The sequence below is a fragment of a genome, unplaced genomic scaffold (genome assembly GCF_019419815.1).
Source record: "Pyrus x bretschneideri cultivar Hongxiangsu unplaced genomic scaffold, Pyrus_bretschneideri_v1 Contig20, whole genome shotgun sequence".
NCBI classification, from domain to species: domain Eukaryota; kingdom Viridiplantae; phylum Streptophyta; class Magnoliopsida; order Rosales; family Rosaceae; genus Pyrus; species Pyrus x bretschneideri.
The window spans coordinates 496,472-521,445 of NW_025999502.1; the positions used below are offsets into that span (position 1 = coordinate 496,472).

At 35.8% G+C, this 24,974-nt stretch overlaps 1 protein-coding gene and 1 long non-coding RNA gene across 2 annotated transcripts; both read right to left on the bottom strand.

The window, feature by feature from the left end:
- Positions 1–2,415: 2,415 nt before the first annotated feature.
- On the bottom strand, positions 2,416–3,075 carry LOC103931059. The gene is made up of 2 exons (XM_048583732.1): positions 2,902–3,075; positions 2,416–2,796 (listed from the first exon to the last, which is right to left on the bottom strand). The coding sequence occupies exons 1-2, from the start codon at positions 3,073–3,075 to the stop codon at positions 2,416–2,418; spliced, it is 555 nt and encodes a 184-aa protein (XP_048439689.1).
- A 1,894-nt stretch (positions 3,076–4,969) lies between these two features.
- On the bottom strand, positions 4,970–10,493 carry LOC125477026. Its single transcript, XR_007258265.1, has 2 exons — positions 10,285–10,493; positions 4,970–5,355 (listed from the first exon to the last, which is right to left on the bottom strand). It is a non-coding gene; the product is annotated as an uncharacterized LOC125477026 (long non-coding RNA).
- Between the last annotated feature and the right edge of the window lie 14,481 nt (positions 10,494–24,974).

Here is a 24,974-nt window from a genome sequence, read left to right on the forward strand (position 1 = left end):
GTTAAGTGTTTACTCAAGAGTAAAGAGAGCTAAAATCTGTGGGAGTAGTGATTTTTAACATGTCATGTTGCATTGAAAAATCCCTGAGGCAAATGTTGGAAGGACTAGATTGTGTTTTGTTTGTTTTGTTTTGCTCGAGGACTAGCAAAAGCTAAGTGTGGGGGAATTTGATAGGAGCATATTTATGCGACTTTGTTAGCCTATTTCTTTGCATTTACTTAGTGAGTTTCTATTTATTATAGTGATTTAAGCTATTTTTGTGTGTTTGTAGGTTCAATTGGCTAAAGTGGCAAGAAAGTGCATTTTGGAGCAATTTTTGGCTTGGAATGATTAGCACATGCTTGGAGCAAGATGGATGGACGAATTTGAAGTTCAAGAAGGGCTAGGAATGTGCTAAAGAGTTGAGGAAATTAATTCAAGACTTGAAAGACAAGGAATCGGCTACAAAGAAAGAAACATTATCCAAGTTACCTATTTTGTCTTAGCTTTCCTAATCTTTTCCTACTTAAGTTCCAGCTGCTAGGGGGATCCCTAATTAATTTAGGACACCTAAATATATGTTTCTAGAAGGCCTAATCCTATTCCTAAAGGGGTGCCGCACCTTTCCTTCTAGAATACCCAATTCCTTGCCGCAATTCCCTTTCCCTTTCTCTTTAGGATCCTGCCGCATATCCCTTTCCCTTTTTCCTCTTGGATTATGACATTTATTTACCCTTTTTCCTCTTGGATTATGACATTTATTTACCCTTTTTCCTTAAGGATTTGGAGAGCAAATCTTTCCTAAAAGAATTAATTAATGCCATGTTTTCCTCTCCTAAAATATATACAATCTGCCGCAAAAAAAATGATATACCATTCATCCCTCTACCACCAGAATTCACACCACCCCAATTTCATACACAAAGACCCTTGTGCCACAACATTTCAAGGAAGGAGAGGATAGCTTGGAGTCGTACCTGCCATTCAAGACTTTTTGGATTGTTGGAGCGTTTCTAGGTGTATTCAATCTTTTGTTTTCAATGTTTAAATTTAATTGTTCTTGTTTAATTGCGAACATGAGGAGCTAAACTCATTTTGGCTAGAGGAGAATTCAAAGCCATGAATATATATGTGATATGAATTGATTTCATCCAATTATTGTTTTGTAAAACTGAATGTGATTTGCTTTGATAACTTATTCTTGTATGTTGATTAAGGAGGCCTACTTAGTTTGCATGCATGAATTTGATGCTAGAATATAAGGGATTTTCACCTAATCGTTATGAACTTATATTTGCAAGTAGTGGAGGTCACTTGTCACGAACGTGTTAAGTAAATTCCTGGCAAGAGTATCATGTTTTTCATAGTTACGAATGTCATGTCAATGCTTATGATTTCCATAAAACTTAATGATCTTTGATATATATCTCTATCATGCTGTTCATATAGGGAACTTGAGAAGAATAATTTGATTGCGTCGCTGAGTCCAATTCAATGAGATTAGGGAAATCTGATGGTTAATTTGTGCAGTTCACGATTGACTTGGAGCATTGTCATTCATGGTTTATTAGAATAATAATTGGAGATCGATTTGTATGCATATGTGTCATGTGTGGAGAAGAACCCTCTAGCTAGCCATTCACCCATTAAAACACCTAATTTCGTCCAAAGTTGTTTAGAGTCTTTAAATCTGTTTGCTTTTACTTTAAATTCATCAAAACCAATCCCCCCCCCTTTAATATTTTGTGTTTACTTAGTTAGAACCTGTTTTGATTTGTTTCTTTTAGTGTTTTGAGTCAAAGTTAAGTTAGAATTCATCCAAAATCACCCTTAGTTTCTGTTTTGAGTTAATTTGCTTGTTTTGTGTTGTTTTTAGTCATTCTAGTTTGTTTTGAGCGTAGATTAGCAATCCCTCCTAATCCCCGGCCTAGAACGATCCCTACTTATCCATACTACAATTGCCAAAAAGAGGGTTTAATTTGTGTGCTATTATATATCACGTCATCTTCCACAATTATGTTGTGCAAAATTATGCACGTCATCATGATTGAATGGAAGTCTTCGGTATGCCAAAGTCGTGTAGGTCTTCTAACAATTGCCCATCGAGCTTGTGGGATCTCGAACGCTCTCTCTACATCCTTCTTGTAATAATTTCTTCTTTGCACTATCAGAATGAGAAAAAGCTTTGACAAAGGTAGACCAACCAGGATAAATACCATTAGTTAGGTAGTAACCTAGCTCATACTTATTACCATTTACCTTGTACTGAAATTCTGGTGCCCATCCATTGACAACATCATCGAACAGAGGAGAAGACCAAAGAACGTTGATATCGTTGTTTGACCCAGGAGCGCTGAAGAATGCATGCCAAATCCAAGTGTCGTAAGATGCCACAACCTCGAGCACGATGGTTGGCTTGTTAAGACATCCCTTGAATTAGCCAGCCCAAGCAGTAGGACAATTCTTGCACTCCCAATGCATACAATCGAGAATTCCTATCATGCCAGGGAAACCTCTTTTGTATGCCTTATGTAGAAGCCGCTTCAAGTCTTCACGAATTGGCTTGCGGAGGTATGTGACTCTATATATGGCTTCAATTGCCTTACAAAAGCACTTCAGGTTCTCAATAACAGTAGTCTCCGCAAGTTGACAATACTCGTTAGTTGAGTCTGCAGAGCACCCATTAGCTAGCATCCAAAATGCAGATGTGAGCTTCTGATAAGGTGATAGACTTTGTCGACCTACAACATCTATCTTCCTTGCAAAGTAGTGGTCATGATTGACAACTACATTCAAGATGCTTTCAAAAAGCTCTATCTTCATTCGAAACCGCATTTGAAAATCAAGAGCAGGAAATCTCGAACGCTCGATGAAATAATCTTTCATCATTCAATCATGACACTCTTCTTTATCACGCTGTACAAATGAACGCCTCGTGACAGAACCACGATAGCTAGATTCAGCATAGTGCTCATATTGCATAAGTGAGTTTGCAAATTCAGCTTCTACGTTAATAATTTCTGCATCCTCAATCTCAAGACTTGCTTGGTATTGTGCCATTTGCATTGCCCTGCTACGCCTTCTTCTATCACCCATTGATGAGATATTGAGGATTTGTAGGAAACAAAAATACTTTGAAAGTTAAAAGATTAGTGAATATAGAGGATGATTGAAGGTTGAAAGATTGTGTGATCAACTGATATTCAACTTGTGTTTATATAGAGGATGAGTGAAGGTTATGTGATTCATGTGTGTAGGTTTATATTTCATGCATTTCATGTATTTTGTATGTGTTTCATGTGTGTCATGTGTTTCACATGTGTTCTGTGTGTGCTTCATTTCTATCATGTGTTTTGTATGTCCTTCACATATGTATGTGCTTTACATGTGTTTTGTATGTACTTCACATGCGTTATGTGTGTCTTGTGTGTTTTATGTATTTTGTGTTTATACATCTCTATCATGAATTTCATATTCTTCCATAGTATTTCATGAGTTTCATGTATCGATTTAGTGATTTTTCAATATTTATCGGAATTTAAATATTTTTAGATTAAAATGTTCATAAAATTACTTTATGATAGTCTACATAATTTTTTTTTAAAAGTAAATTTAAGAAAAAAAATTAGCCTAAATTCATTATTTAATAATTCCAGGCTAAAAATTTAGGCTAGAAGGGTTGGAGCAAAAAAGTTGTTTTTGGGCTAAAAGCTAAGGGCTTGTTTGGTATCCTATTTGAAATTTTTTATCATTTCTCAAAACATTTCTTGAAAACAATTTTCATTAAGACTCAAAAATTTGATTGGTTTGCGATTTAAAATTTTTAAATCTTATGACTTAAACTAGACAAAGAGATCTATAAAGAGAAGGGTCGCAGGAGAGGGAGAAAGAGGAGAGAGGAGGAAAGAAAATAAGAGATGATTGAATGAAAGAGAAAGAAGAGAGAGGATCAGACGAGGTAAAAAGGAAGAGGTGTGAGAGAAAGAACCGTGAGAATGAAGAGAACGGATTGGAAGAGAGACGAAAAGGTTAAAAAAAAAAACAAAAAAAAAAGAGGAGAGAGAAAGAAGAAAAAAGAGAGAGATAGATTTGGAGTGAGAGAGGGAGGAAGAGAAAATGAGTGAGTTTAAGTTTAAAAACTCTAAAAACTCAATTTTTATGTTTTTAGGGAATAAATTATATTTTTGAGTTAGTCTTGAGTTCAGTTTTTTTTAAAATAGTCCCACCAAATAAGTTTTTAAGACCTAAAACTTAAAAATTGTTTTTGAGTTTTAAAAGTTGGATTCAAGTAGAGTACCAAACAGACCCTAAATTTTCCGGGCTAAAAAATTTGGCTTTTAACCCAAGGGTTGGAGATGGTCTAAGGGGGAGGGGGTAGGCTCAGCCTCACAATGGGCTAGTAATAATATGGTTCAAATTCGCTTTTGGCAAGAATCGAGTCTAAGACCTCTCACTTACAAGTGAAAAGGAGAGAATTTATCATAAACAGCAAAAAATTAACCCTTAATTTCAAATATGTCAATTTTTATAAAAACTTTCAAATATATCCAAAATCTCACTTAAATAGACACAAATGCCTCTCAATTTATATGAATAACTAGTTAACTAAAAGACTTCTTGTGTTATAATCAAGTGCTATTAACCCATGAAATTAAGGACTATGGTGGTGATTGAGTCTCCTGGCAAATACGTCATATAGAAACAGGCCTGATCATGCTCAACTTGCACTAACAAAATTCCTGAACATGACGAAATTGTCATCATCACTATATGTGTTCAACTTGATACTAAATTCTATGTCCTTGTAACAAATTTATGAGAAGAAGATAGACCCACACAATGTTTATTATGTTGACTTGAGCAATAACGTAACAGATTTACGATTCCCAACAAAAAGGAATTTATGTACACTGTAAATATAAAAAAATCCAAGGATTGTCTTTTTGTCAAATTTATATGATTGTACATACAACTTAAATAAATAATAAGATGATCAAAAGAAAATATTTATTCACTACATCTAAATTTAATAAAAGTTCTACAAAGTAGGATGAAGTGGAATGGGATTCCTACAAGTTTGTTTATAATGGCCATTTGAACCACATTTTGAACACTTTCGAGTTGATTTTTCTTCTCCACATCACCGGTTGGCCATATAACTTATGCATACACAATGACCAGAGAATTTGTAGTATAATAATGGGAACACATAGGATAACATGAAATTTGTCGGTGTCTACATACAGCACAAGCATGTGAGCAAGGTAGTTGGTCAAGATCAAATTGCCGACAAGTGCAACTCTTTTCCTCTAAATTCACAACTTCAATACGAGATCCATAGTATACATGAAATGAGTAAGTTGCGATAGGTGATACCTGCATTTTAAATACATACATATATTACTCAAACAAATGAACCACTGATTAACAATAATTCTTTGGCAATCATTGTATCCTGATGATCAACAACTATTTTGTTCTAACAAAAAAATAGAAAATATAAGAGTTGTAAATATGTTTGTTTGCATAGGGTCCACAATTACATTACTATAATGATTAACAATAATTCTTGCTAAAATGATATGTTGATTGAAATTAAAAACCCAAGACAAGTAAGATGAAAGGTAAGATCTAGTATATGCCAGAATTACATAGGCAACTGATAGGAGCATATTTATGCGACTTCATTTGCTTGTTTTCGTACATTTATGTTATTAGTTCTTAGTTATTTTAGTTCTTTAAGCTTCTTTTGTGTGTTTTTAGGTTCATATGTGATACGAGAATTACTTGACACTCAAATTAAACCCTCGTTTGACAATTGTAGTAGAATGGATAAGTGAGGGATCGTTCTAGACCGGGGATTAGGAGGGCTTGCTAAAACCTTCTAAATTGACTTAAAAACATAAAAACACAATATAAAACACTATTTAATGCTCGAAGAAAGCAAAACTAAAAATAAGAAAGATTAAGACTAAGACTTCAACGAAATAGTGGGGAATTGGATTTGGACGAATTTAAACTAAAACGTAAAAACAATATAAAACGTTAAACTAGACTCAAAGAATGTGAAACTAAACGTTAAAACACTAAGACAAACCAAAAGAATCAAAATGCTTTAAAAACACAAACTAAATTGATTTCTAACTATATTGCACATTAAAGTAAAAGGGGGATTGAGGTTTGATGAAAATTGAAATAACGAAACAAGAATGTAATTAATGAAATAAGATGGTTGGTGAATTAGCTAGAGGTTCTTTCTCCACACATGATATTTATGCATATGAATCAATTTCCAGTTATTCCTTCATTGAATTATGAACGACAATGCCCCATATTAACCTTGACATCACTAGTTAACCCTCAGATTTACCTTATATTATTGAATTGGATGGCATCATTCGACAACCCAAAACATTCTCAAAAGTTCCCTACATGTCATCATAATAGAGATACAATCGAAGATCATTAAGAATAATGAAAACCATAAGCATTGACAAAGCACTTGCAACTATGACATCATGTTACTCATGCTAAGAATTAAACTTAACGCGATCGTGACAAGCGACCTTCACTACTTTCAAGTATAAGTTAGTAACGATTATGTGAAACCTTCTTAAACTTTAGCCACATATTCATGCATGTAATTAAGTGTCGACCCTCAATCAACAAACACAAATAAGTTAATCATCAAATAGTTAAGCCAATTGCATTCACGAATCAAGAGTTCATAACCGGAATTCATCAATTCATATTACATAAATAATCATGGTATTGAAATCACCCCTAGCTAAAAAGGGTTTAGTTCCTCATAACTTTGAAATCAAAGAAACACCTAAACATTCCAACAACTCAAACGTGAATTGTATGAACGTTTAGGCCCTCTTATCTTCCATTCCTCATATTACAAAACAAAGAGAATTGAATTTAAACTTTGAAATCAAAGAAACGCGTAAACATTCCAACAACTCAAACGTGAATTGTATGAACGTTTAGGCCCTCTTATCTTCCTCTTTATTGTGGCACAAGAACTAAGAGATGTTGTAGGTGTGTTGAATGGATTGGGGGATTATGGAAATGGAAGAAATGGAGGAAAAATGGAAGAAAAACTCACGGCTAGGGAGAAGATGGAAGTGTTTGTGGTGTGTTGTGTATGAAATGAGATGATGAATGAATGAATGAATGCAAGGGTATTTATAGGAGTAGTGGAGGGAACATATAGGGAGAGAATGGATGGGAGAGCATGTGAATGATAGCTAGGAGAATGATTAAAGGGGTGTGAATGGTTGGAAATGCATGTGGGTGAATTGGTGGTGCAATGATGAAAGAATAAGTGCATGTGTGTGTTTTGTGTTGGAATGAATGTGGATGCATGATGAAAAGTTAATAAATAATGCATGTAGGGTTAGGAAATAAAATCATAACTTAAAGGGGGGATGATTAAAGGATGTGGCTAGGTTGGAAAGGTGTGGAAGATGGATGGAATTAGGGGGAATGCATGGCAATGATGGGGAGTTCTTTGGTGATGAATGCAATGATGAAGAGTGAATAAATAATGCATGTAGGGTTAGCTAGGTTGGCTTTGTTTGGGTGCATGTGAGTTAAAGAGGGAGAATGTGGTGAAATGATGAAGTAGGAAGGTGGAAATGCAAGTGAATGCATGTGAGTGCATGTGTGTGTGAATGGGTGTTTCTTGATGGTTTTGGGGTTGTGATGCATGTGAATGCATGTGGCTAAGGCTTGTTGATTGGGCTAGAGGTTTTGCATGGCTCAAAGGATTGTTTGATTGGGCTAGGCCCTTTGTTTTATGTCCAAAGTGCATACAAGACTTTCAAATTCGTCCAACACTTTGGCTCCAAAAATATGCTATCCATTCCAAGCCCAATTTTGCTCCAAAATGCTCCAAAATGCATCTTTTTGCTTCCTTAGCCATATGAACCTAAAAACACACGAAAATGGCTTAAACTACTAAAACAACTATGAATTAACAACATAGATGCACGAAAACAAGCTAAGTAAGTCGCCTAAATATGCTCCTATCAATATGGCTAAGGAAGCAAAAAGATGCATTTTGGAGCAAAATTGGACTTGGAATGGATAGCTTATGTTTGGAGTAAAAGAAATGGATGAAATTAAAGACTCCAAGTTTCAGCAATATCAAGGGCTCCTACCTATTCTAGGTCACAAAACTTGCAACCTTAAGCAATGCCGTGTGTTTCCTTGTGTCTCCCTGGCAAGGAAGGGCTTTGTTCCCTATTTTAAACACTTAAACACCTTCCTTTCTCATACCTATTTCAGCCATAACCCACATGCACTCTTAATCATTCATCATTGCACCACATTCCAACCATTGTCGTGCACATCAACACATTCCAGCCATTCCACATGCATTCCCCTTGCAATTCCAGCCATCCCACTTCATCATTTCAGCCACCATGACATTATTCTTTCATCATTGCACCACATTCAGCCATTCACCCCTTTCTTCCATCTTAGCCATGCAAAACCCATCATTCCCATCCACACACCTTCCACCATTTCAGCCACACCTTTGTCCTAACACTAGAGCACTAATCATTCACTTTTCATTATATAATTCATGCACCATCATGCATATATTCCCCTCTAGCTGTCTCTCCCATGGATTAATCACTGAAGCCATATTCTATCCTTGAACCCGTGCATTCACCATCAATTCCAGCACCTCCACACACCTTGCCACATGCTTTCCAGCTTTCCCCCTTCATGATTGCAGTCTTTCCAGCTTTCCCCCTTCATCATTAAGCCACATTCATTCCCATTTCTCTCCCATTAATCCTTTAGCCGTGCAAAACCATTCCATTCTAGCCACATCCCTTTGCCGTGCAAAACAGCACCATTTTCCATATTTTCCCCCATCCTGGCAGCAACACATCCACTCCATTTCCAGCACACCCATTCACTCTTCATGATGGCAGCCACATTTTCTCCCTAGCTGTCATATTCCCTCTTTTAATCATCCATCCACCTATAAATAAACATCCATTGCAGCAGTAAAGGAGGATTCATTCATTTTTTACACCAAAACAACATCAAAAACTGCCCTTTGGCCGTGAGTTCCCTACCATTCCAGCATCCACACTTCCCTTGGCCGTGGCTTCCCATCCCTCCAACACACTTCACACCATCACCAATCCATTCCACATACAAACACATCCCAAAACCTATCCTTAGACCTTGTGCCACAACAAAGAGGAGGAGAAGAGTGCCTAAACGTTCATACAATTCAAGTTTGAGTTGTTGGAATTTTTAGGTGTTTCTTTTCCTCGATTTCAATGTTTAATTTCAATTCTCTTTGTCTTGTACATATGAGGAACTAAACCCCCCTTGGCTAGGGGGGATTCAAAATACATGTTTATGCTTGTGATATGATTTGATTACTTCTAATTGCATTTCATAAGTTGTGGATTCAATTTGTTTAACTGTTTGATTGATAACTTATTTATGTATGTTTATTGAGAGTGCACGCTTAATTTTCATGCATGAATATGACGCTAGAATATAAGTGAATTTCACCTAATAGTTATGAACTTATATTCACAAGTAGTGGAGGTTGCTTATAAACAATCGCGTTAAGTAAATTCTTGGCATAAGTTTCATGCAATCATAGTAACAAGCGCTTCGTCAATGCTTATGGTTTTCAAAGAACTTAATGATTCTTGCTTGTATCTCTATTATGCAATCATGTAGGGGACTTGTGGGGAATGTTTTGGGTTGTCGTATGCAATCATCCAATTCAATAACGTTAGGAAAATCTGAGGGTTAATTAGTGCAATTCACGATTAATCTGGGGCGTTGAGAATTCATGGTTTATTGAAAAGCAATTAGAAATCGTTTTGTGTGCAAGTATAACATGTGTGGAGATGAACCCCTTAGCTAGCTTCCCATCCATTCAATTCCATCAAATTCGTATTTACAATTTGTTGTCTTTACAATCTGTCCATTTTAGTTTAATTTCGTCAAAACCTCAATCCCCCCCCCCCCCCATATTTTGTTTAGTCTTAGTCTTAATCTATCTTATTTTGTGTTTTTAAGTATTTGGAGTCCTGTGGACTTATTTTGAGTTTTCGTTAAGTGAATTAAGTGTTTAAAGATTAGTTTTTTTATTTGAGTCAAGTGTTTAGCACCCCTAGTTAATCCCCAGTTAGAACGATCCCTACTTACATCATTACTACAATTGTCACAAATAGGGTTTAATTTATGTGTCACATTCGTATCACATCAGCAACTTAAAAAATAAATTGTATGTAAGTGAATGAAGTAAAATACTTGGAATGATGATCCTTGCTTGTTATTTTCTCGCACCAACTTGTCTGCCTAATCTGTTAAATGTGTATTCATTTTGGCTGCCTCGGTTTGGCACTCATAAAACCACTTCTGAAGAATATTCATTTTTAAAAACTCAAGAAAATGAGTGACAGGTAGTGTTGGGAATTCATACTAATAATATAAAGAATTTGATATAGGACATACCTTAATTGTTTTTGTTGGTGTATTTTCTCTTTCCCAAAGCCCTCTTTATATAATGGCTAGGAGGGAAGAGAGAAAGGGAAATGGTCAATGTGGGACAAATACCACATATCTATAACACATCCTATATTGGATGTATAAATCCTACATCTCCCACTTACCCATATAGGGTGTTGGTATCATCTCAAGTAGCTCATCTATTTCTCATCCATTATAGTTTACCTCCTCATACATAATATGGGACGTGCGACCTTATGAACGTACATATCCAGAAGCGCTGTCATTAAGCTGTCACCAAACTTAACAAGAGTGCATCACTCGGCAGTTCATCACTTTATACCCCAAGTATTATGTATCCATGTCTTACGTTTGACAACTAATATCAAACAGACATTGGCTAGCTAATGAATCACATGACAAAATGTAGTCTTTAAACTATCTTCCCTAAGCTCTAATGTACGTTTAATTTGGTTTAACTGCTTGCCTAGACATGCATCTTGGGACAATTACTAACTTGATCATCTTAGATAAACGTGCTAAAGTAGCGATCATCAAACCTTCTCTTTCTGACATAGACTTTAGTTCAAAGGGTATAATGGTAGGATCACATAGATCTAGTGGCTCACACAGTGAATTGAAGCAGGGATCAATTCGTCACTCCTACTGTCGGCCGCAACTAGCACATACAGTATGAAATGTATGTTATGGTGTATTCTCAATTTAATGAGTGTGTCATATGTCCATTAGATATACATCACACGGATCTTAGTCTAAGCGCTACAGAAATGCCTAACTTAAGTATCTAGCCTAGTCACCCTCTCGGTGCCCACCTAGTTACTCATATCTGGCTTGACAAACTTTAACATGGATTTTAAATGGAAAAATCTCCATGTTCGGCCTTTGCTAGGTCTCATCTTAGACACTTTTAAGGAAACTAATACATATATCTAGTGTATGTTTTGTACGTGAAATTATACACATGTCTAGTCTCGCACTTAAATGCATTTCAAACATATATGTCTCATCCTGTTCACTACCTCAGCGCCAGGGCGAATCGTTTCATGTGAGTGAAACTGATTCTCACTTGGTGATGCTCGAAAAAAAATGGGCATAATACCATTCTCTGAAATAAACGTTAATTCTAATGAGTCTCTTGTAGCCCTTATACCTAGGAGTGTGACATATCACAACTATTGCTAGGGCCACATCTTTAAGACTCCTCATTTTGTGCAATTGCAAGTAATCATGAACAAATTTGGTTTCCCTCCAACTTAGGGAGTTATTTTGCATAGATCAAAGTAGACTCACATAAAATCTCTCTTGTTAATGCAAAACAGCTCCAAAATGATTCCATAAGGAGCACCTATTTTTTCACAAGTAGGTGGATTCTTTCAATTCCATATAAGGGAAATGCAAGTATATTTTCATCACTCTATTGAGAAAATATTTCAACCATGAGTACACATGGAATTACTTGTACCTTGAACAATCATTTTTTCCACAAAGGATCTTATGTTAACCCTATGATGATACAAGAACCAAAATGATGTTTTATGGACATCTAAAATCTTTTTACTGCTCTAAGTTTAGCAATGACTTATGATTACTTCAAAATGGCTTGGTTTGGACAATCATCCACTTCTCGGATAGACTACGCATCAATGCTTTGTGAATAGCGGGTGTACAACATTTTATCACGAGGACAGATGAGTTTATATATAAACACCTCCAAAAATGGTATTTATATTATTTCTTATCCACACATGTGTGTCATACATGCCGCTACTTAATTAGCGCATAGACAAAAAGAGTCATACATGGCATCCCACGATTGAGGCACGTATTAGCTCTTTTACCATCTAGATATAAACATGTGGGTCATACATGCCGCCTTACAATTGGCGTACATATGATTTATCTTATCGTCTAGATGCACATTTTAAGACAATGGTTAACACTATTCCTTATTTCATATTTTAGGAAGCTTTGGTCTAGAATCACACGGCACTCTATCTTTTCTAAGATGTCTTGAGTTTCAGTATAGCCCAGATGGCAACTGTAGAGCTTCTATACGTTAATCTTTAGCAAATCAACCAAGAAACATCTAAGAGTATCACTGAAACTTCTCTAGCACGTCAAAAATGTGTTGTGTCTCACACACAATTATGGAGACAATCTATTTTTCAATAAAGACATCAATTGTCAACACTTATGGAAAGACAAGAACACCTTGGGCTCTAAGTCTTAAAGTACAACAATAACGACTAGAAGGACTTCCAAATGTCAACACAAATAAGGACATTTGTCCAAAAGTCAATAGTGTGTGAATCCAATTCTCTTTTCAGATTGAGAATTTTTCACTTAGGCTAGGTCATGGAAAAATGAGTCACGTCTAACCCCACCTTGGGAAGACATCTCATACTTTCCATCTCCTATTGAAAAAAATAATTTCTTTTATAAAAGAAAAATTTTCAATTTTGCTTGTTAATGAAAGATTTGTCTGTGAAGACCATCTCTTTTAGTCATTTAACAAAGTAGACTAACATTCCTTACCATTTAGGGAGAATGTCTTTAAGACCTAATAGCCTTTTTGGAATGTGCCAAGATTTTAAGTTCAACGATCCACAAATGTCAACCACTTTATTAGTTCAACTACTGAGTGGGATTATGAACCTTCTAAGACCACTCTTATTTTTTAGTAAGTTTCAATTCACATTCTTGTATGACTTCTATCATAAGTCACTCAATTGATTGACTATATCATATTCACAACCTATATTGGTTTGTGAAAACATTGTTCTTCTCACATAACTGCAATGGTACAATTCCATAAGTTGTACTACTGCTGTTTAGTACATTTTCTTTGGTTGTACTTCCCTAAGGTGGAAGATTCCTTGTAGTTTAGTGGTACACTTCCCTTAGTTACACTCCCACTAAATTTACAACCTTTTGTACTTAAGCTAGCATTCTAGCTTAGAGATTGCTTCCAAACTAGTGGTACCCTTCCATTATTAGTATTCCCACTAGGCCTAGCAACCTATTTTCAACTAAGTGAAGAACAAGTTTATAGTCAATTCTATTGCAATTTAAGTGTCACAAGAAATTAATCAACCCTTAAGTCTATATCCTAGACAACCATCTCATCATATGTGAGAACTAGTGTAAGCTAATTGAAAATTCAAAGTCGTTACTTTGCTTATTCAATTGCTTCAGGGTTTTACGGACTAATTGTTGGCAGCAAACTTTCAAGAAACGTCTCCCACTAGGTTGGAAGAGTTAAATTGCGCCTATACCACCTTAAAAAGTGTGTGACATTACCAAAATTTCCGAAAATTCCTTTCCAAGTTATTGGCATCCTACTCACAATTTCATGGTTTTCCAAGACGAGTATAATAGACTCTATTCTTTTGATGTACACATAAAGTTGTTAAACCAAGGCTATACGACAATGTACAATGAAAGAATAATTGCTTTTGAGTAGTAGGAAAAATAATAAGTTTTTTTTCTTTTTTTCAGAAAAACATGGGAAGCATCTACTTATTGCTCTCAAATAAAATTGCAATTGTAGTGAATTAGCTCACTAATTCGAGCTAGATTTGAATAGCACTCCCTTGAAGCTTTTTCAAAACTTACTAAAATGTCAAAGTACTGTTGATCACTAAGCGATTGGGTCAAGTAATGACCTATCTCTAACCATTTTGATCAACTAACTTTAAGCATTCCATATTTAGAGAAAGAAAAAAACACATTTAATGCAAGTTGAGGAATAATGTCGTCTTAAAATTATAAAGTATTTTTAACTTCTCAAATATTGGTGTATCGAAAAGGATATATTCCAAAAAACATTGCTCAATTATGAAATGTTGAAGAAATATTCTAAGCCAAACTAAGGAATGCAAACTTATCACATTCCGACCCGGACTCGACTTTGCTGTAGCATGATATTATGCACTTTGGGCCCGACCATGCCCTTACGGTTTTGTTTCTGGGAACTCACACGAGAACTTCCCAGTAGGTCACCCAACCTGGGATTGCTCTTGCGCGAACTTGCGGAGTTCCGATGGAACCCGAACCCAGTGAGCTCCCAAAATGCCTCCTGCTATATAGAGGTGGGTATGAACATATAAGGCATAGAGGATCATCTCCCCTGAGCAATGTGGGATCTAACAATCCACCCCCTTAGGGGCCCAACGTCCTCGTCGGCACACTTTCGGCCAGGGATTGGCTCTGATACCAAATTGTCACATCATGACCCGGGCTCTACCACATCCCGGGCTCGACTTCGCTGTAGCACGATATTGTTTACTTTGGGCCCCGACCACGCCCTCACGATTTTGTTTCTGGGAACTCACATGAGAACTTCCTAGTGGGTTACCCATCCTGGGAATGCTCTCGCCCGAACTCGCTTAACTTCCGAGTTCCGATAGAACTCGAAGCCAGTGAGCTCCTAAAAGGCCCCATGCTATATGCAGGTGGGTATGTACATATAAGGCATAGAAGATCCTTTCCCCTGGGCGATGTAGGATCTAACAATCCACCCCCCTTAGGGGCCTGACGTCCTCGTCGGCACACTTCTGGCTAGGGATTGGCTCTGATACCAAATTTTCACATCCCGACCCGACTCCACCACATCCTGGGCTCGACTCCGCTATAGCACGATATTGTCCTCTTTGGGCCCCGACCACGCCCTCACAGTTTTGTTTCTGGGAACTCACACAAAAACTTCCTAGTGGTCACCCATCCTGGGATTGCTTTCGCGTGAACTCGCTTAATTTCGGAGTTCCGATGGAGCCGGAAGCCAGTGAGCTCCCAAAATGCCTCGTGCTATATGGAGGTGGGCATGTACATATAAGGCATAGAGGATTCTTTCCCCTGGGCGATGTGGGATCTAACAAAACTCATTAGCAATCTCCTTACATTTCCCAGTGAATCAATCGCTTAGTACTTCAAGTAATAGAATTAGATAATAAAGTTATCTTATCTTCATTTAAGTTTTCATCACATATGCTAAAATTTCTTCGAATACAACTAGAAAAGAAGTACGAGCCAAATTTGCACCATGCGTATACTTTATTAAGTAGAGAATTAAAATTGAAGATCATAGTAATACTCACTCAACCAATCTGAGTGAGATGTCTTCTCTTCAACATTAATAGAACCAACTATGCTTGAGCGATTTTATCCCTTCTTTCTCTCGACTTCTTCAATTGGACTACTTTTAACATGCCACCTAGGGCCCTTCCGTAACTTTCGAGCTAATTCTTGATGAGAATTCTCATCAAGATCTCGGTACTCTGAAGGATCAAAGTGTATCCAATTCCTATAAGCATGAGAGATGTTCGATTATAACCAACACTACACCCTTTGGTGGAGCCTTTTGCTCTAATTACAGGAGAAGCGCTTATCTACTTAAGCATTAAAAAATATCTTTTGCAACTCTCGATAATTTAAGCCATATCATTATGCACAACAAATAATATATAAACATTCATATATATTAACCACACATTTTTCTTATTTGTTTCACAAGTCTTAATTAAGAAATATAAACCTATCCTATAAATTAAGATACAAAAAATCCGCTAAGTTGCTCGTAATTACCACCAAATATTATAGGTTGAGTTCACAGTTTTAATTATGTTGGAAACAAATATTTATTTTTGAAAAAATTTGTCCAGGCATTTTCCCAAACACATTTCCATTTTGTTTTCATGCTACATCCAATTGAGCGTAAGAAAAAAAAAATTATGGCCAAAGGCTTAAACAATCATATAGTACTCATGCATATAATAGGCCTTTCATTGGGATTAAATTTGAGTTTTAGACAATGGGCTCGACAAGTGGGCCTCCATAAGTGTGGCCAGGTCAAATCTAGGAGGGGTGGCAGCTCTAAGCTTTTAAAAACCGACGCTCTTTGACATCCAAAGTGTCTCCTTAAAGATTTTTCCTCAACACCACATCAAGTAAGAGGTGACCATTAGTGAACCCCAGTCAATGTTTAATGAACATCCTAAATATGGATCATTTTCCTATGTGCTCATAATAAGCCCAACAACAATATTCAATTATTTCATAATTAAATAATGAAGAATAAACAATCATATATAAATTAATCAGAAGATAATCATTTTGATAATCAATTTAAAATAATTAATAACGAGATAATCTCTTAGATAATCAATCGGTAGAGAATACCTAGGAGCTAGACAACTCTCTAAGGAACTCGGCAAAATAGCCTCATAACTTCAGGAGAAGGGGTGCCCCCTTTCTTACATTAATTCAAGAGATAGTGCTTAGTAGCCTCTAATCCTAGGGCCAAGGTGATACCCTAGAGGCTAAACTAAGAGAGAATAAGATTACTGAGAGTGGAGAGCATTATATTTCCCCTCTAGAGCTAAGAGAATTGTTTTGTTGGTGTATTTTCTCCTTTCCCAAAGCCCTCTTTATATAGTGGCTAGAAGGGAAGAGAGAAAGGGAAATGGTCAATGTGGGATACTTTTCATATCCATCTGAATGGAGATAATTACCCACCTCAGAATCAACTTTATATATTTCAGCCATAAGACGAATAAATTCAGGAACATGATACACCTTAGCAGTTGTAAAATACAATTTGTGTGCTTTCTCATTCTTAAAATAGTGCCTAAGGTTTTGACTTCTATGGAATATGCATGCACCATGATGGGCATTGGGAAAAATAGTTGAGAGAGCCTTTCGAATGCTTTCATGTCTATCAGAAACGAACACTAAGTCATCAAGTTCCCTAATTGCTCCCCGTAATTTTGTCAAAAACCAATTCCACGGTGCATCATTCTCTGAATCTCCAACTCTGAATGCTAGAGGGTATATTTGTTTATTGTCGCCCATTCATGTGGCAACAAACATAGTTCCAAGATATTTACCCTTTAAAAATGTCTCATCATGTGCAATTACAGGCCTAATAGCACTTTGAAATCCTCTTATGCAAGGTCCAAGTGACATGAAATTGTACAAAAAACGATTATTCTCATCAGTTTCAATATATGTTAGCGTACCTAAATTTTTGGCTTCTAGCACAAGCAAAATAAGATGGAAATAACGCGTAAGATTCTTTCAGTGATCCCCCAACCAAATCCAATGCATGTTCCCTAGATCTTCAAGCCTTCACATAACTTATACTCACACCCATGTCCTTCCGTATATCATAGATGATGTCATGTGGTATATGTACTCGTGATAAACCCTTATACTTATACTTTATGCATTGACCAATAAGAGAGCTACTTGTTTGTCGATGATGGCGATTAATAACGTCCAATGAGCATGAGTGCATAACAACGCATTTTCTAACCTTGAAATATGAAGATTGTTGTAATTTAGAAGCACGTAATTTCCACTTGCATTCGTCACCGATACAACCAACTTCAAACCTTTCTTTGTTTGATCTCTTCACTTTGGACTCATAATTGTTCTTCATAGCATCAATACCCAAACTTTTTTTAAAATCCTCCTTAGTCTTGTACAATTGACCAACAACTAAATCTTCGTTTGAATTGCACAGGTCCACCATGTCTGATTCATGTGCAATATATTTACCCTTGTGACTATCTGATCGGTTAGAGTGGGGTTCGTCAAATTGCATATTATCTTGGAACACATTATCAAACTCCATATGTGGATTATTCTCAAATTCTTGATTTACTAAGTCGTTATCTAAATCATGTTGCACATTATCTTCAAAATCACCTTGAGTAACAAAGTTGAGATCCGTTTGCAATGGGTCTTGTTCGAAGTTAGCCGGAGCTTGTTGATTGATCCCACTTTCAAAAGAAAATACCTTTTGCATTAATGTAACACGTAATGGAATCTTTCAAGACCTCAAAAGGTTTTTAAAAATAAATGCCTTGACATCATCATCATCAACTATATTTGCAGGCCATGTAGTTTCCATTGCGCTTTATATGACTTTCATAATTACCTCATATCTATTTGGGTCCACATTCACAATACCATGTACTTTCTTATGAAGTTTTGCAATTTTTGTATGTTGAATCAACCCACCTCCCACCATAGTTAACTAAAATTGTCAAATTAGACATTTTCCTAAAAAATAAGCAAAATAATTAAAAAAAAAATGACATAAACAGATAGTTGAAATAAACAAAACAATAAGAAAAAGTAAAACTATATGCAAGCAAACATGTAATTGAATAAACAGATAGTTCCAATCACAAAGTCTAACAAAAAATATAAACTAATAAAGTAGTGTTGCACAAATTGTTTTGTATAAAAGGTTCCTAATATGTGATGAACTACTCCAGACAATACTGAAATCAAACTATCATATTAAGCAAACAAAATGCAAGAAAAATATGCTTTGACCATGTAAACAAAATCTAGAATACGATACTACTGCTTTAACCATGTAAAAAAAGGCAGTAGGTCCCTTTTGTAGGTTCTTAATAATACGATTTTGTTAACTATTGTACCAAAAATCTGCTTTAAACATGTTTGCTAGATTATGTTTGCATTCAGAAGGAAGAAACTACAAGATCTAAGATACAGTGCAGACAAGGGAAAATGAAAGAAAATTAACCATCTACACTCACCATTGTTTAGGGTTGCACAAGTCTCCACCGTTTCCTACTAGCAGTCAATGCCTTCACTCTCTTATGCACAGGTCTCCACCATTTCCTATGTCTAGGGTTTTGCCGTCATGTTTTCTAATTCCTTATCTAATAGGGTTTTGGTTTTGTAAGTTCTTTTGGTTTTTAAAATTGAGTAGTATTTGTGTCTATTTAAGTGAGATTTTGGATATATTTGAAAGTTTTTATAAAAATCGACATATTTGAAATTAAGGGCTAATTTTTTGCTATTTAGGATAAATTCTCTGAAGATGAATACCACTAGACCGTAGTACTAAGTGGCATAGCCGAAACATTTTTAAAATCAATTTTCTCGTATCAACATTAAACTTTTGAGGGTAAATATCAGTTTACTACCCTCATGTTTCGTGGTTTTCAACATTTAGTACATCAAGTGTTTTTCGTCCTCCCGACCCCCTCCCTTCTTCTCTCTTCCTTCTTTTCCCTGCACCTATCCTCCCCACACACCCACGCATTCCCTTCATTTGCAATCACCCTCCCGCACACTTCTTCTAAGGAGGTGATGTCAATGGTAGATTCAGCAACTGGATGAGCTCAAAATTGATGAGAAAGAATAATAGAAGCAGATAGAGGGAGAAATTGGAAACAGGGTTTGAGACAAAACCCATTTGCTCTTTTCAATTTTTGGATCAAATCATGTCAATTCTTGGAGTTCCTGAGATGGATTTTTGAAAACTTTGAGAAAAACCTACCTGGGATTGAAGCTTTTTTGCTTGAATCTGATTCTTCTGCAAAAAAAAATAAAAAATTGAGGTTTTATTTTTATGGGGCTTGGTATTTGGGTTTCTAGGTTTTGCTTCTCCGACACAGACAACTCATATCCCCAAAACCTATCCCAAATGCCCATGCCAAATTCCGACCCAACACCTATCATTCTCCCTCCCGCAGCAGCCAAATCATTCTCTTCCTTCACTAGCTCCGAGAGATTTCCCACCGATTCAGGAACATTTCTGGAAAAATAATTGTAACCCAGATCAAGAACCTTCAGCTTCGAGAAGCTCAGGGAGATTTCGTAGAAGAAGTCGCATATGACGCCGTGAAGGGTGGAGAGGCAGAGATCTTCGGGGAAGAGGGAGCGCCAGGGGATGTCGGGGTTGATGGAGCCCATAACTGTGTAGATGGTGTCTTGCTCGGCGGGGGTGAAAAGGGGTTGGGGTTGTGAAATGACGGTTGGGGACATGAGGGTTATGAGGAGGAGGAGGAGGAGGGTTGTGAGTGCAGATGAGAGAAGGAAGGGAGAAGGAGGGGAATGGGTGGGTGTGCAGGGAGGTTGGGTGCAGGGAAGGGTGAAGGTGAATGCCCAGATTTTTTTTTTTTTTTTTAATTTTAAATTAAACTTTTTTTTTAATTTTTTTAATATTCACGTGGACCCTTTAATGACACGTGGCGCCCAATCATTGTCCATATGGGCACCACGTCACTCCTCAGGAGACTTAACGATTTGACTAACAGATGTATGAGACTGTTCCAAATTTACACTTTAGGTATGACTCTAGGACAAAAAAAAATTGATGTACTAAATGTTGAAAAACACGAAACATAAGGGTAGTAAACTGATATTTACCCAACTTTTTAATATGCTTATAATAAAGTGCTACCAAACATTGCGTCAATGAACTCTTCCAAAAAAGGCTATAAAACATTAATTTAGTGTTACTTCTTACATGTTTACTTATAAAGAATAGAAATTGAAATCATGCCAATTCTTCATTTCCATGCGTTTACTAAAACATGAGTTTTGGAATAATTTCATTTTCTAACTTCCATGTTTTTAGTAACAGACATGACATTGAGAGTATTGGTAAACATTTCATAGTTGCATATCACTTATTTTTCCTTTCTCTATTTTGATGTTAGACTCAATCTAATGGAAAAAATTTCTTCATATTTGTAAGGAGTTTCAAATTTGAAATCCCCCTATCAAACTTTTAACATGGAAAGTAAAAAATTAAAATCTGCTTCCAACTTGTTATTAGACCATCTCCAACCCTTGGGTTAAATTTTTTAACCTAGAAAACTTAAGTTTTAACCTAGAAACTGTTTTTTTTATCTAACCCTTCTAGGTTAAATTTTTAGCCCTAGATTATTAGACAAACCTTGAAGAAAGTCTTGGGCCACAAATTTTTAGCCCCAAATTTTTAGTCCTAAAATTTACCTTCTATTCCCCCTCCATTTCCTTCCAACCCTTGGGCCAATTTGCGGTTATGGGTTAGAAGCTAAAATTGGGCCAAATACCAATCAGAAAATTGAGCTGGGTTGGTGATGCGAGAATTATACGCGCACAAATTAAACCCTCTTTTTGACAATTGTAGTATGGATGTAAGTAGGGATCGTTTTGGACCGAGGATTAGGAGGGATTGTTAACCACTTGGATTTGACTTCAAAAACGTAAAAACAAGATAAAACACTAAACTAGACTCAAAGAATGTGAAACTAAACGTTAAAACACTAAGACAAACCAAAAGACTCAAAATGCTTTAAAAACACAAACTAAATTGATTTCTAACTAAATTGAACAATAAAGTAAAGGGGGATTGGATTTGGACGACTTTAAACTAAAAATGGAAACTTGGAAACAAAACAAATTGTAAATATGGATTTGACGGAAATGAATGGATGGGAAGCTAGCTAAGGGGTTCATCTCCACATATGTTATACTTGCATACAAAACGATGTCTAATTGCTTTTCAATAAACCATGAATTCTCAACGCCCCGGGTTAATTAGGTCCGCTTAAATTAACCGTCAAGTTTTCCTTAAGTTAATGAATTGGATGATTGCATACGACAATCCAAAGCATTCCTCACAAGTTCCCTACATGAATTGCATAATAGAGATACAAGCAAGAATCATTAAGCATCATGAAAACTATAAGTGTTGACGAGGCATTCGTTACTATGATTGTATGAAACTTATGCCAAGAATATGTTTAACACGATTGTTTATAAGCAACCTCCACTACTTGTGAATATAAGTTCATAACTATTACGTGAAACTCACTTATATTCTAGCGTCAAATTCATGCATGAAAATTAAGCGTTCATTCTTAATAAACATACATAAATAGGTTATCAATCAAACAGTTAAACAAATTGAATTCACAACTTATGAAACGTAATTAAAAGGAATCAAATCATATTACAAACATAAACATAGTTTCGAATTACCCCCTAGCTAAAGGGGGTTTAGTTCCTCATAACTTTGAAATCAAAGAAACACCTAAACATTCCAACAACTCAAAACTTTGAATTGTATGAACGTTTAAGCACTCTTTTCTTCCATTTCTCATACGTACAAAACAAAGAGAATTAAAATGAAACTTTGAAATCAAAGAAACACCTAAACATTCCAACAACTCAAAACTTGAATTGTATGAACGTTTAGGCACTCTTCTCTTCCTCGTTGTTGTAGCACAAGGTTTAAGGATAGGTTGGTTGGGGGGATGGAAGTGTTGGGGAATTATGGAAATGGATGAGGATTGGTGGAAATGGAAGATGGTTTTTGGATTCTAAGGGAGAAAGGATTGTGTTTGTGGTGTGTTGTTGTGTTGTGAATGAGATGATTTTTGAATGAATGAATGCAAGGGTATTTATAGGAGGAGTGGAGATGTATATGGCTATTTGTTTAAGGTGTTTGTGGTTGCAATGATGAAGAATTGCATGTGGAAATAAAAGGGAAAATGTGGTGAAATGATGAAGTAGGAAGGTGGAAATGCATGTGAGATGTTGGAAAGGAAATGGGAATATGAGTAGGCCATGGCATGGGAGTTGTTTTGTTGGTGTAAATGTGTCATGGTTGCAATGATGAAGAATAAAGGGTGCATGTGGGGTGGAATTGAATGAATGCAAAGTGAATGAATAATGAAATGAGTTAAAGAGGGAGAATGTGGTGAAATGATGAAGTAGGAAGGTGGAAATGCATGTGACTTGTTTGTGGAATAAAGAATGAATGGTGGAAATGTGAGTGAATGATGTGCATGTGTGTGAATGCATGTGTTGATTTAAAGAATAGGTATGCATGTGAATTAGTTTGGAAAGAGGTGGGTGTGCATGTGAGATGAAATGCATATGTTTGAAATGTGTAGATGATTATGAGTATGATAAGTAATAAATGAATGATATGTGGTGAGTGATAAGTGAATGGAAATGATAAGTGATAAGTGAATGGAAGTGATAAGTGAAAGGTTTGATAAGTGATAAATGAATGATATGTGGTGATAAATGAATGATATGTGGTGAGTGATAAGTGAATGGAAGTGATAAGTGATAAATGGACTAGTTTAAAGGGCTAGGGTTTAAGTACATAGAATGGGCCTAAAATAGGTTGGTTTGCATGGCATAATATGTTTGATTGGGCTAGACCCTTTGTTTGATGTCCCCAAAGAGCATACAAGGCTTCAATTTCGTCCATCCTCTTTGCTCCATGATTAAGCTATCCAATCCATGCCCAAAAGTGCCCCAAATAGCCTCAAAATGCACTTTCTTGCTCCCTAAGCCCTTAGAACCTGAAAACACACAAAAAGAAGCATAAAGGACTAAAATAACTATGAATTACCAACATAGATGCACGAAAACAAGCTAAGTAAGTCGCCTAAATATGCTCCTATCAATTAGTGGAGGGACCCCCAAATGCACGTGGAAGAGATAGAGTTGGACGACTATCATCCAAAATCAGTCGCGCCAATTGCTGAACGCGCTGAGCTGATTTCAAGCCATCATCATGTCTGCAAATAGTAGCCCCACTCATGTGGGTCTATTTGCTGCTTGTCGGCTAAAAAATCTAAGCCTAACGGCTCTTTTATTTGATCAATGGCTCACATTTAAATGAGCCGTTGGTTATCCAACGGTCCAAATTTAATCTAACTAATGTTTTGTTTTATATTTTTAAATTTATTGAATCCAATGGTTGAGATAGTGCTATGATAAAATCTAACGATAAAAAAATAGATCTAATGGCCTAAATTTAAATTCAACAGTTAAAATAATTTATTTAAATCAAAATTCATCCAAAAACTCTATATTTTGTTTTATGGGGTCAGTTTAGTGAATTTTTAAATTTCTCGGAATCAAAATATTTTTAAATTAAAATGTTCACAAAATTAATTTAGTATGATCTACATAATTTTTCTTCAAAAAAAAGTATTTAAAAAAATTAGCCTAAATTTACTCTTTAATAATCTGGGGCTAAAAATTTAACCTAGAAGAGTTAGAGCAGAAAAACTGTTTTTGGGTTAAAATTTAAATTTTATGGGCTAAAAATTTTAGGTTTCAACCCAAGGGTTAGAGATAGTCTTAAAGAATTAATTTAGGCTCATTTTTTTCAATGTAACTTTAAAAAAAAATTATGCAAACTATTGTAATTTAATTTTATAAAGAATTTAACCTACAAATATTTAGATTCTGATAAATATTGAAAAATCACTAAACCAACATCATGAAACTCATGAAACACTACGGAACAATATGAAACACGTGATAGAGATATATAAAACTTTGAGATAAATATTTTTTTATTATTATTTTAGCTGTTAGATTTAAATTTAGACTATTAGATTTTTTTTTATATTAGATCTCAGCTATTGAATTTAATGAATTTATAAATATAAAACAAAAAAAAAATGGTGTGGACTGTTAGATCAACCAATGGTCCATTTAATCTAGCCTGTAGATGACAAAAAGAGAAGTTGGGCTCAACCACAAGGTTAATATGGGTGAAATTGTAAATAGATGAGTTTGTTAAAAAGGTTGTTATAACAACCCTTGTGATTAGCTAATGATTAGTTAGTCAATGATGTAATTAGTTGGTAGCACAAGTGTGTGTGTGTGTTATCAGTATTTATCCCCAA

Coding starts and splice junctions, on each gene's coding strand:
- LOC103931059 (XM_048583732.1), bottom strand. CDS start 3,075: ATGGGTGATAGAAGAAGGCGTAGCAGGGCAATGCAAATGGCACAATAC. Junction 2,797..2,901: donor CTGTCACGAGGCGTTCATTT/GTACAGCGTGAT, acceptor TTTCGAATGAAG/ATAGAGCTTTTTGAAAGCAT.